This window comes from Cottoperca gobio, chromosome 14 (genome assembly GCF_900634415.1).
Source record: "Cottoperca gobio chromosome 14, fCotGob3.1, whole genome shotgun sequence".
In the NCBI taxonomy this organism is placed as follows: Eukaryota; Metazoa; Chordata; class Actinopteri; order Perciformes; family Bovichtidae; genus Cottoperca; species Cottoperca gobio.
Genome location: NC_041368.1, coordinates 17,403,204 through 17,414,856, shown reverse-complemented (window position 1 = coordinate 17,414,856; position 11,653 = coordinate 17,403,204). Strand labels below are relative to the sequence as shown.

Genomic DNA, 11,653 nt, shown 5'->3' with positions numbered 1-11,653 from the left:
CTATTCTCATTCATGGTTTATTTAAACTAGGATTCAGCGTGACCCATATGTGTTAGGATAATAAACCGTTTGAAGCCCTGGCTGCCAGCCTCACTGGAACACCACTGAATTTAATGCAATGCTGCCATCTTGTGGCCAAATGTTGTAGTTTCTAAAGTTGTTGAGTAATGTGTCTCTGGTAAACACCTGTAAGAGTGTCATTTGCTAATAAAAACACAGATGTTCACATGCAATGCCAGAAACAGGAACACTCACATACAGCATGCTCATTAGCATCAGCTGTATCGGACTTAACATATGATATGTATGTACACTTTATTCACATGTCTACGTTTTAAGAAGAACACTCATAGTAACAGCAAATCAAACTTACTGTTTATTGTTTTATTGATGATAATGCAGAATTCATTTCATACATTTAATACAATATGTATTACTTTGTAAAAAGGTGATCACATTACCTTTTCGCGTCTTCATTATGTTTGTATAAATTATTATTTTGAAAATGTTTGTTACAGCGTTCAGCAAAATTAAATTGTATTAGTAATAAAACTTTATAAATAAATATTCACAAAAGTAATTTAACCTAGTATAATGTTACAGCAACATGTGTTTCAAAAAATAAAGGTTACAGAAAGAATCATTTCTGTGACATTTGTGGTCAATATTTGGTCCGTCCTGCCTCAAAACATCCACACTTTAACATTTGGTGTCATCAATACGTTAAATTCTTCTTTTGTTCCACCTTTTAATAAACATACAACTCAATAATAAGTTAACTGATTACTGAAACAAAGTTTTCCCATCTGCCTTGAAGACTACCAGCTGACCTAAGCACATAATAACAATATAACTATACAATCATACAAATGTTTCACTGTTTAGCCGGCTGATCTTATCATAAACAAAGGGTGGTGTTTTGTTTTTTCAATTTTTCATTTTCATGTTTTGTCTGCTTTCATAACCTTTTACCTTTACCTTTTACAATTGCTGACATTCCACATAAAACACAAGTGGTCAAAGAAACGAGCATCAAACCAGCTTGAGCTGATTAAAATAGTTAGTAAGAGTGCCAGCTATTCAGAAGTCAGCCAGCATCCACCCGACTGAAGTGCCATTAAGCAAGGCAGTGAAACACTTCTCTTACTTCTATTCTTCCTTTCACTGTAGACTTTGTCAGCTTGAGTTTGAATCCAACGCCAGATGGTCGGCTCTTTTATGTTTACTGCCTTGTTTGTTTCCCTTTGTGCCAGACGTGATCAATTGTAAAACTATTTCTGTGTAAAAAGCGGCCCGGTGCTGTCTTCCAGCAGCGGTATTTCATACTAGGGTTCAAAGTGAACACACATTTATCAAGGCTGACATGCACTGATAGCGCACATATTTTCTGTCTGCAGTGAGAGGGTGTTAATGTGCTTATAGGCAGAAAGTATTCTGGATATATCCTTCATATCCATGATCATATACAGTATAAGCTGTAAGGAATCTGCAGAGGAATGAACAAACCTGTAGGATATTTACATTTAATTGAACTAACCGTAAAACTCCCCCCCCCAGTATTATGTGTTTGCCTCAGGCTTCACCGCCCTATTGAACTGATTTTAAGTGACCTTTGAATGGGATACTTTGCCCGGTGTAAAATGTATATTTAAAGACTTCAGTGAGCGTGTCCGCGGTTCCTGGTGCCGTCTTGCTTTACATGTTGCCCGCAGGCCTTGGCAGGAAAAAGATGGCCTTCTGACCCTGGTGGGTGTCTGGTCCGGCTTTGGGTTGGCCGTTCCTCTTCAGCCCAACATACCACTTGTACTTCTGAGAGCAATATGTGTTGTAGTGGTTTTCTTCATACTTCTCCAGGAAGTAACACTCATCGTTCAGCGCTTGCTAGACAATAACATTTAAAGAGAGGAAAAATAAGAAAAGTTTGTTTTGTTGCAAGTCCTCTAATTCTTTCTGTAAAATGATTTTAAAGGGTTAGGGTAGGGGTGAATTACAGGAATAACAATCTACTTGAAACATATGTGATTCCTTAATAGCATATGTTAGTCATCTGTGTGATAGATTATTGCTCACTGTGATTTACAGTATATGATACAAAACAATCCTTGAGATTTTCCGGTGTTTTTCAGTTGTGGAAAATAACCTAGGCTATTACAAAACTGTAGGAATTCAACTTTTTAAACTTAAACTCTCAAGTTTCTAAGTATTTTGTGATTTGAGGAAGGTAGAAAGCCATCCAAAATTAACAAACTCCAAAATGTAAAAACTCACTGATCCGTAGAGGCGTCCATTTTTGTTCATAGCCAGGTACCTTGCTGTCATCTCGCCCTTGATGACCACCACTCCTACGCTCGTAGCCTTCAGCCTCAGCATTTCTGCAACACAAATATGACACTGTTCTTCATAACACCGCTGCATTACTTCTTCTGTTGCCTTTCCAAGAATGAAGTGGAAGATAAACTTACTTAAACACAATGTAACCATCATTTTCCTCCTGAAATAAATATGCGTCCAGCATATTTCAGGGAACATAGGCTCTGTCGTCTGATTGTGTACACAAGGTAAGTACTTATGTTTACAGACCTAAATCACTGAGCAGCTCTACCAGAAGTGCTGCCATTAAATACTTTCCTCATGAGGACTTTAACAGTTCATTCAAGTATTTTTTTAAACTCCCACATTCATGAGCCTTAATATTATTTCATTTATAAACCCAGTTATACATCATCATTATTTTGAATAACTATGAAGACTTTTAATCATCAAGAAAATTAAAGTTTTAAAAGTCAAAATAATAAACTGCATATATGAGTTACATGTACAGCATTTGCTCAGCTTAATTTAACCTTTTCTATAATGTTATAGCTAAGAGACTCTCCTTCTGCTGATTCAGAGATACAACAACCAATCGAACCACACATAGAAAGAGAAAGAAAGATTCCTTCCTCACCATAGGGGTCGTTGTCCTGCCTGCCACCACTCACACTTCCATCTGATAAAATCCTCAGGTGATATCCTCCGTTCTGGCTGTACAGTCTGGTCAGTGTCCGCGGCTCCTGCCTGGACAGGTCCAGAGACGCAGGTCCGAATGGCAGCACTGTGACGTTTCCCTCAGACATCATACAGAGATTTTGAGGTTTGTACGAAGCAGAGTGATGTCCCTGTGTCTGCAACGACAGAGGAGATCCAGCGTGTTCACTGTTCATGTCACCTGGACTGTGTCTGAGAAAACAACAAGAGGACAACGCGGCCTTCATGATGTGATTCCCTCCCTCATTCACTTTCTCCCTCTATCTGTGTCTCTGTTTCTCTCTGGCAACCTTTTAAAGCACTTTTTCTTTTCTTTTTTTTTTTTCATGAAATGATGAAACCAGCAGGGAATGAGATCTGGATGGGGGCCAGGCACAGCCGCTACATGATCAAACATGTTCTCTGACTGAACATCACTTAGGTTCTTTTTTTGTGGAAATCATTTCCAGATGGCAGTGATGTAACTTTTACCTGAAATCAGTGCAAGGCCAGACAACACAATAAACAACACGTGGACAAAGCGAAGGGCAGAGAAAAATGTAGCTTTTCCTCCCTGCTGGAAATGTTGCAAGTGACAACAATAATCTTTTAAGGATATGCAACAGTTGTTGATGATGTTGTAATCCACAAGTAAAACAAAAGAGACACTTTTCCCAAACTGTTTGAGGCAAAGACCTCGCATTCAGTTGTCTTTAGCCGACTACCTTCTAACGGTGAAACAAATCTGCAGCAGACAAATACTTGAAATATTTCCGCTTGAGGATCAAGAATCCACCCAGCCTGGTCTGTCTTATCCCTGGACTGTCTGCTTCCTCAAAAGCTTATCCAAAAAACAATCAAGCCACAATGTCAGTGTAATCTCAATATCCTGAAGGGTTGAGATCCGCAGCGCAGCAGTGGCTGTCATAACGTCTGTCTTGTCAAATGGAAAATAGGCAAGCAGGGAAGGACACGGCCAGCAGTGATACTGTACAACTGTGGTCGATGTTATCGTTTGTAGGCAGAGGTAGAGAATAACAGCAACAGAGCCAGGCTAGCCCACATCTGGAATGTCTGAGACAAGCATAAGAAACAGAGGGAGGAAGACGAGAACGAGAGAGGGAGAAGGAAAGCGAAAGACAAAGCAGTGCAAAAGCCACAAGAGGAATGTATAAGGCCTACCCACTCACAGCCAGGACCTGGAGAAGAATGTTGTGTTACGGGATATGAGAAGTTAGTTTGTGTCCACAGGGACCTTTGGACAGAGCCGCTGGTGGGAATGACGTCAAACGTCCAACTGGTGACCGAGTTAGAGTCTGGAGGATAGATTGGACCTGTGTGTATGTTTGAGTTGGCGGAAGATTTCTCTACTTTAGCCTAACCAACCCCTTAAACTAAGTTCTGCTGGGAATAAAATATTGTTGATTCAAGGATGTGTCATTAAAAGTAATTTTAATGGATGCTGAACAGAGGTCCGGCTTGGCAAACTTCAAGGGACAGTTTACCCCAAAATAAAGAAATACATATTTTTCCTCTTACCTGTTGTACTATTTATCAATCTATATTATTTTAGTTTGAGTTCCCGAGTGTTGGACATATTGGCCGTAGAGATGTCTGCCTTCTCGTGAATATAATGGAAATAGATGGTGCTCGAAGCGCCAAGAAAATACATTTGAAATACTCAAGTCATGTCTCCTTCCAGAAATCATGACCCGGGTTAGTCAAGATAATCCGCAGGCCTTGTCATGAGCAGTCACAACTAGGGAATATTTTCTTTCTACAGAACTTCAACCACTAACCATATAAGGAAGCGTGCATCTACTCATGGACGAGAGGCTCTCCTTGAGCTCACCTGAGCTAGCTGATGCTACAGCTCAGCCAAGGAAGACACTACTAATGTTTGTCACAAGTCTCTCCAATTGATGCACACTATTCATTGTGTATTTTGGTGGAAAGTAAAGACTTCCTACATTAAACTGCTCACAGTAAGGTCTGTGGAATGTCTTGAGTAACCGTGTCTGCATTTCTGGAAAGAGAAGTTGCTGTTGAGTTGTATTTTTGTGGCGCTTTGAGCACAACAAGCCGAGTGCCATATAGTTCCATTATATTCGAGAGAAGGCAGACATCTTTTCATCGATTTTGGCTTGAACTCCACAAACATACACAAGCCAGATCAGCTGAATTATTTCATCCAAAACAAATGTGGATCAGTATCAACTTGCTTTCCTGCTGTCCTTAAAGAGCAACATGTTATTCGTGAATCATCAGAGGTGATCACAAGCCAACTAGATTCCCACGCATACAACAAAGCTCCTGTTATATAGCGAGTAAGTCACCTACCTGTGAGAAAGTCATGTGACAGTGCCCTTGTTGCCCCAGCATGTCCTCTTCTTCACCTTTTTTTTTTTGTGCCAAAATGTATTTCTCTTTTCTCCACCAGAGAAGTGGCTGGACTTTAGAGACTTAAGAATGTATGTCTGTATTTGTACCCTATCCCTCTCCTCAACTCACCACCCTTTTAGCAACGTCAGAGGACTCATTTTAACAGGCCAACGTCAGGACTAAAATTACCGCACGAGAAGAGAGAGAGAGAGACCGAGACAGAGAGACCGAGACAGAGTGACGCAAGTGTCCAGGCCATGGGATCCAGCCAGAGCCTGGAAATGAGCAGGGTTGCCTGTCTGACTGAGCACTGATACATTCTTAAAGCAGTGTCCTCCTGGAGACACTGGTGAGCAACACAATACAAACATTTATAAAAGACGCAAAGAGGATGACTCCAACTGCTATAATGTAAGATTAATTCTGGAAATTAGAGTCATCCTCAACTTCAATTTCCAGAATTAATCTCACTTGATGCCAGTATCTCTGTGGTGACAGTGCGGAGGATAGATGGGTCACATTACAGGAATACATGACTTCACATTTATGCAAAGTTAAAGTATGTAGTCATCAAAAATAAAAATACATTTGACAATAAATAATCCCACATACTATACATGTTCTCACTACTTTATTGCAGGTACAGTAGGAGGCATGGGAGGGGAAGATGATGTTTCAGATGAAATACTCAGATTCCAGTTTCATACGGGGCCCCAACAGGAGTAAGGAAAAAGGGAACTTTGTCAGTCGTTCTAGATAGTTTCTGTCTGTGAACAAAACCACTGGACTGGCTTGTGACTGTCACTCACACCCAAACAGCTCCTGATGAGAACCATCCAAAGAGATAACAGTATTTGTGTAAGAAGAAACAGAAGACAAACCTATTATTGTGATCACAGAATCAGAGGGTCGTGGTTCATTTCCCAAAGCCCTGTCATCTACATCGTGGCAACTTTCAAAGTGAGTGCACTTAGTTGAAAAATATATATTTAGATATGTACTTTTGTGTGTTGGCTTTCCTTAAAACAATGGAAATGGCTTCTTAGGGCAGTCTCACTATCTATTTTTGCACACTTTCACTGTCTGTCTCGCACTTGCACGGCAATAAACAGCAGTGGTGTGCAGGCTGGGGGGAATTATTCACAGTGGTTGCCTCGCCTCTTTCTTCTTCTAATGGATACTTCAAGCTCTTCTCTGTATAATTCATTCCCTACAGTACATCTGCATTTTAAAACCACTTAGTCTTTTAAAGTTGTGATAGACGTAAGACTAAGAATGTGCAGGAAAAAAGAGAGAGCCTGACCTACTTTCCTCCCACCTGTTCAGTGCTGAGCTTCTTAGGCTTTTATTTTTGCAAATGACTGCTATACCTCTATATACCAGGAGATGGCAGAATAGGCCAACTATCTTAATACAACATCTGCTGTACTACCCGTACTACACGACATAAAACCTTAACACAAACCGTCATAAAAAAAATGGCACACAATGTTGAAATAGTATCACCCTTAATCGAAATGATACTTTAACATAAGCAAACAGTTGACTGTAGTATGTACGGAGGTGTGTTTGGATGTTCACACTCCTCTTGGCACAGGAGTCACTCATATGTCACAGAGAGTTATCACCAGACTTTGTGGTTGTCTTTATTGGACTAAACCAAGTTGAGGGGAGGGGTGATATACTATGTCGTGAGAGATTTACTTCATTGCATTATTTTTGGTTTGTTCTGTATTTCAGCTTTAGTTGTATTTCATAAAATATTACATAACTACTGTATATTTTAAGTACTTAAATATTGTAAAGTTGTACATTTTCTAAAGACAATTCATGTGCGCCGCCTCTTTTGCAAATACATCGGCTGGAGGTTCTCTATCATATGTTTGAGGTGAACCTCATGTTGCTGACTGTCCACCAACTTTTCTGCCACCCACTTTGTAAATCTTTATGTCTTTCACTAAAGCCAGATGTCTGAGAAAAGGTATTCTTGAACTGATACAGCTCATTATGTTACTGTCATGTACAACTCAGTGCTGCAAGCCAGCATCCTTTTGATAGAAAGGAGACAAATTGCCTCCACAATGACTGTACTTATTGCAGTGGCGGTGTCCTGGTTTTATCAACGCCAAATGACTCTGGCTGTCTTTACAGGCAGAAGGACATCCTCTGAATCACCATAGAGGAAGCACTTGTGCCTAAGAATATGACACTCTGGCCTCGCTGTCCTCCTGTGGGAAGAAAAGGGGAGAGAAAGTCATGAAATACTAGATGGGAGTGATGGAGAAGTTGAGAAAACATTAGACAAGACTATGAGGAGGAGAGAGGTGGGTTTGATTGGCACATTGTCGGAGTAAAAGGGAAGATCTTGAACCATACCAGACCTACCAGCGGCTTTAAAGCTGCAGATCTATATTTTAGATTCTAGTCAAATCCCCAAGGTTTCCTAAATGTCTGTCTGAATCCAAAGCAAATGTGTGGAAAATTATGGAATATGCAGGCATTTCTTTTCTCTCCATTTGACGTACAATAGCTTTTGAGTGCACTGGAACAAACATAAAATGCTTGCTACAGTAAATGTGAGATTGTTCCACAATATGGACATTTTAAGGAGGATATCGCTGTCATTCACTCTCATGGCTTCTCCTACCACAGCTACGCAGATGACACTCAATTGATTCTGTCTTTTCCCAGATCTGAAACCCAGGTGGAGGCACGGATCTCGGCTTGTCTGCCGCACATCACTTGAAAGACAAGACACCTTGACAAGACCGAGCTCCTTTTCCTTCCGGGAAAGGGCTCTCCCATCCAAGACCTTACCATCAACATCGGCACCTCTGTTGTTTTCCCGACTCGGACTGCAAGGAATCTGGGTGTGACGCTGGACAACCAACTGTTCTTCAGTGCCAACACCGCTGCAACAACCCGCTCCTGCAGACACACTCTGTACAACATCAGGAGGATACGTCCCCTACTGAATCAGAAGGCGACGCAGGTTCTTGTCCAGGCTCTTGTCATCTCACGCCTTGACTACTGCAACTCCCTCCTCGCCGGACTGCCTGCATTTGCCATCCGACCTCTACAGCTCATCCAGAATGCAGCAGCCCGACTGGTCTTCAATCTACCCACGTTCTCCCACACTACACCGCTTCTCCGCTCCCTTCACTGGCTACCAGTGGTGGCCCGAATGTGCTTCAAGACTCTGGTGCTGGCCTACCGTGCTGTGAATGGATCAGCCCCTTCCTACATCCAGGCCATAGTCGAACTATACACCCCAGCACGTTCACTTTGCTCTGCATCGGCCAATCAGCTCGCTACTCCCTCACTGCGAGTGGGACCCAGATTCCCCTCAAACAAAACCCGCCTGTTTGCTTTCCTGGCTCCAAAATGGTGGAACGACCTCCCCATTGATGTCAGGTCAGCAGACAGTTTTCACACCTTCCGTCGCAGACTGAAAACTCACCTGTTTCGACTGCAACAAAAAAAAAAGTTCTTTGTATGTTGCACTTATATTAGGTTTGGCTTATTTGTAGCTAATAGTTGAATTCATATTCTATTGTTTCTGTATGTTGCACTTTTGTTTGGCTTATTTGAAGCTATTGTTCTGCACTTAAATGATTTCACCTATTTAAGTTAATGAACTTGCAAGATTCTTGCTGTTTGGAGTTGTATCCTCATGATTGTTTGCACTTTTTGTAAGTCGCTTTGGACAAAAGCATCAGCTAAATGAACTGTTATGGAATGTAATATCAGAGTTGTGAAGGGCTGAATAAATTGGGTCAACTGTCATTTGTTTCTAAAGAGGAAATGGAAATATGCATACATATTTTTAGCTATTGATAATTTGGTTATCGCTATCTCAACAGGAAGCTATCTGTGGGAGAGGTTGATGCAGCGGATGAAATTAGCATTATCAGATTAACAGCATCTTGATAGCCATAAAGCATCTTAGCAATTATATTGATTAAGTAAAGCCGCCATCTTTAAATACATTTAATTAAATTACTGAATGGAAATGTACTCTCTTCATAGAGAAGTCTGAGGTCATTTAAGAAACATAAAAAAGTAAACTATAATCAATGTACTCACTGTGCCTAAACATTGGCTACACTACAGACTTGGTTTATGTTGTAGGATTGATCTAGTATTGGACAACATAGAACAGCTACAGTACATGAGCTCATATGAGGATTAATAGTATGTAATGGCTAAACATACATTTGAAATGTATTTTAAAGTAACATCAATTTGTATTTTGAGAGTTGGCTTATGAAAAAAGGATGTTTTCCATACACAAATTACAAAGATGTATGTCCAACCTGTGTTCTGTTTCAGGTGACAACATGATGGATCTTTGGGCTTAACTATGTGATTTAGGTCACTATTCTTTAAAGTGCATCATATCGTTTTATTATGCTATTCTAATGTTATCCGTGTTTTTGTAAGACTAACTGTCACTTTTTCACATTAGGTATTTTTATTTACAATACCTGAATATAAACTGGTTAATTCTGGTTCTTGAGCTAACGTTCAGCATCTAGGACTTCATTCACAAACAACAGGCCATGATTTCCTGTAAACGGCTATCTCTGTACACCACACTGTGACAGATGGAGAAATGAGCAGGCGACCAGACGCTGTGCTGGGCTTTGGCAGAGGAAGTAGCGTGCCTAAATTGGAGCTGTTTTCACACAATAACCACACACTGCATGTGTCAATGACATGCATGTAGGCCTAATGTAAAAAAAACAAAGAGATACAAATCTAAAGGTGGCATATTTTATTTTTTCAGGCTATTTGTCCTATAGTTTTTTCTGTTATTGGTTGTCTTCTTAGATTTTGACATATAGAGGATAACAATAAGTTGTATGTGGCTTTCCTTTCCCATCACAAGTCAAAATAGTCAAGTTGTCTCAATTAAAATATGGATGACAATAAGTTAAGAGTGGAAGAGGTCCAAAAAAGTTGACAAAGCAAAACAAAATGTTGCAGTGTCGCTTTACACCAACAGAGGGCGTCAGAGAGTAATGGCGGCTTTAATCCCAGGCAGATACGGCTCTGGTTGAAATGACATCAGTGTCTCCTCCCACCAACCAGGCTCCCGGCCCGGCCCAATGCATACAAAGATTGTGTATTTTCGGAAGATGTGCATGCAACAGCCCTGCATGCACTCTACCTCAGTGCTTTTTAACTGTGCTACCACTGACTAGGGATCACCATCTTAAAATGTTAATGGGTATGTTAGCTTGACTGACTGATGTCTGCAGTGCATCTTTCTTGCTTGTTCCACTTCGGCTCCACTCAGATTACAGGACATTTTTACTATCTCTGCTAACTGGGCTAAGGGTTGTATATAGGATGCTGATTCTTGTTGTGGTTTTCATTGGTCTAGGTCACGTGCATCCAGCCTACCAGTGATAGGTGACCTCCTGAATGCAAACACTTGATCATATTATTATTTCCTGAATTTACTAATTGATTAGGGTTACCTGAATGCACCAGACATGTGGACAATAGATTCTGGGATACTGAATGCAGCAAAAGATGAATTGTCCGATGTGTCCTCTAATTTATTTGGCCCCCTGGTGGCCTACTGGTCTATTATGCATATAGACTACATAATTGCAACATAGCCTACCATAAAATAGCCCCCAGTTGGATTTGTACAGACATTCATAGTACCCAGAGGATGAATCCCTTTCTTTTCCATCAGTGGCACTATGAGACCAAGATTTTTGGTTGTGAGAGAAATATCCTGACAGGCAGCTATGAATTGCCTCAAATGCGCAACACTCAGGTTTCCTAAAGTTAAGTTGCAATGACTTTTATCCTGTGACTTTTCATCAGCATTGTCAGATAAAAAAATAAGTTTGCCCAATCTAATACATGACCAAATTCCACAAACTAACACTCCTGTCCACCACAGCTGTACTTTGTGTTTAGTACTAAGTAGTGAAATACAGGCAAGCAGAAGGGTAATATTTCCTTCTATAAATCATCAGGTTAACATTGTCACTATAACACTTTAAGCATGCTAATGTTAGCATTTAGCTTCCTAGTTGAAATGCAAACTTTGAAGGATGCACGCAGCACCTGATGGGATGCAGCAGCAACAACGTTTCTAGAAACAGGATCAGAGTAAGCCCTCTTCGCTTTTTTTGTCTCGTTTTTTTGGAGTAGCTCACCGCACTCCCGCCCCCCAAAGGGTCAGTCTTCCAATCCAGCCATCTCATTGGCCGAAAGAGACATCAATCAGGGGATTAGCCGT

The 11,653-nt window shown here is 40.7% G+C and overlaps 1 protein-coding gene across 3 annotated transcripts; it reads right to left on the bottom strand.

Moving 5' to 3' along the window:
• Positions 1-363: 363 nt before the first annotated feature.
• LOC115019345 (putative fibroblast growth factor 1) lies at positions 364-5,492 on the bottom strand. 3 transcript variants are annotated; one of them, XM_029448861.1, is made up of 4 exons: positions 5,347-5,492; positions 2,948-3,219; positions 2,269-2,372; positions 364-1,881 (listed from the first exon to the last, which is right to left on the bottom strand). In XM_029448861.1, exons 2-4 carry the CDS (start codon positions 3,201-3,203, stop codon positions 1,696-1,698), a joined length of 546 nt encoding a protein of 181 aa, XP_029304721.1. In that variant the 5' UTR covers positions 3,204-3,219; positions 5,347-5,492; the 3' UTR covers positions 364-1,695. The 3 variants fall into 3 exon arrangements, with proteins under 3 accessions (XP_029304721.1, XP_029304720.1, XP_029304719.1); XM_029448860.1 differs by having other exon boundaries at positions 2,948-3,164; positions 5,347-5,476; XM_029448859.1 differs by having other exon boundaries at positions 2,948-5,464.
• Between the last annotated feature and the right edge of the window lie 6,161 nt (positions 5,493-11,653).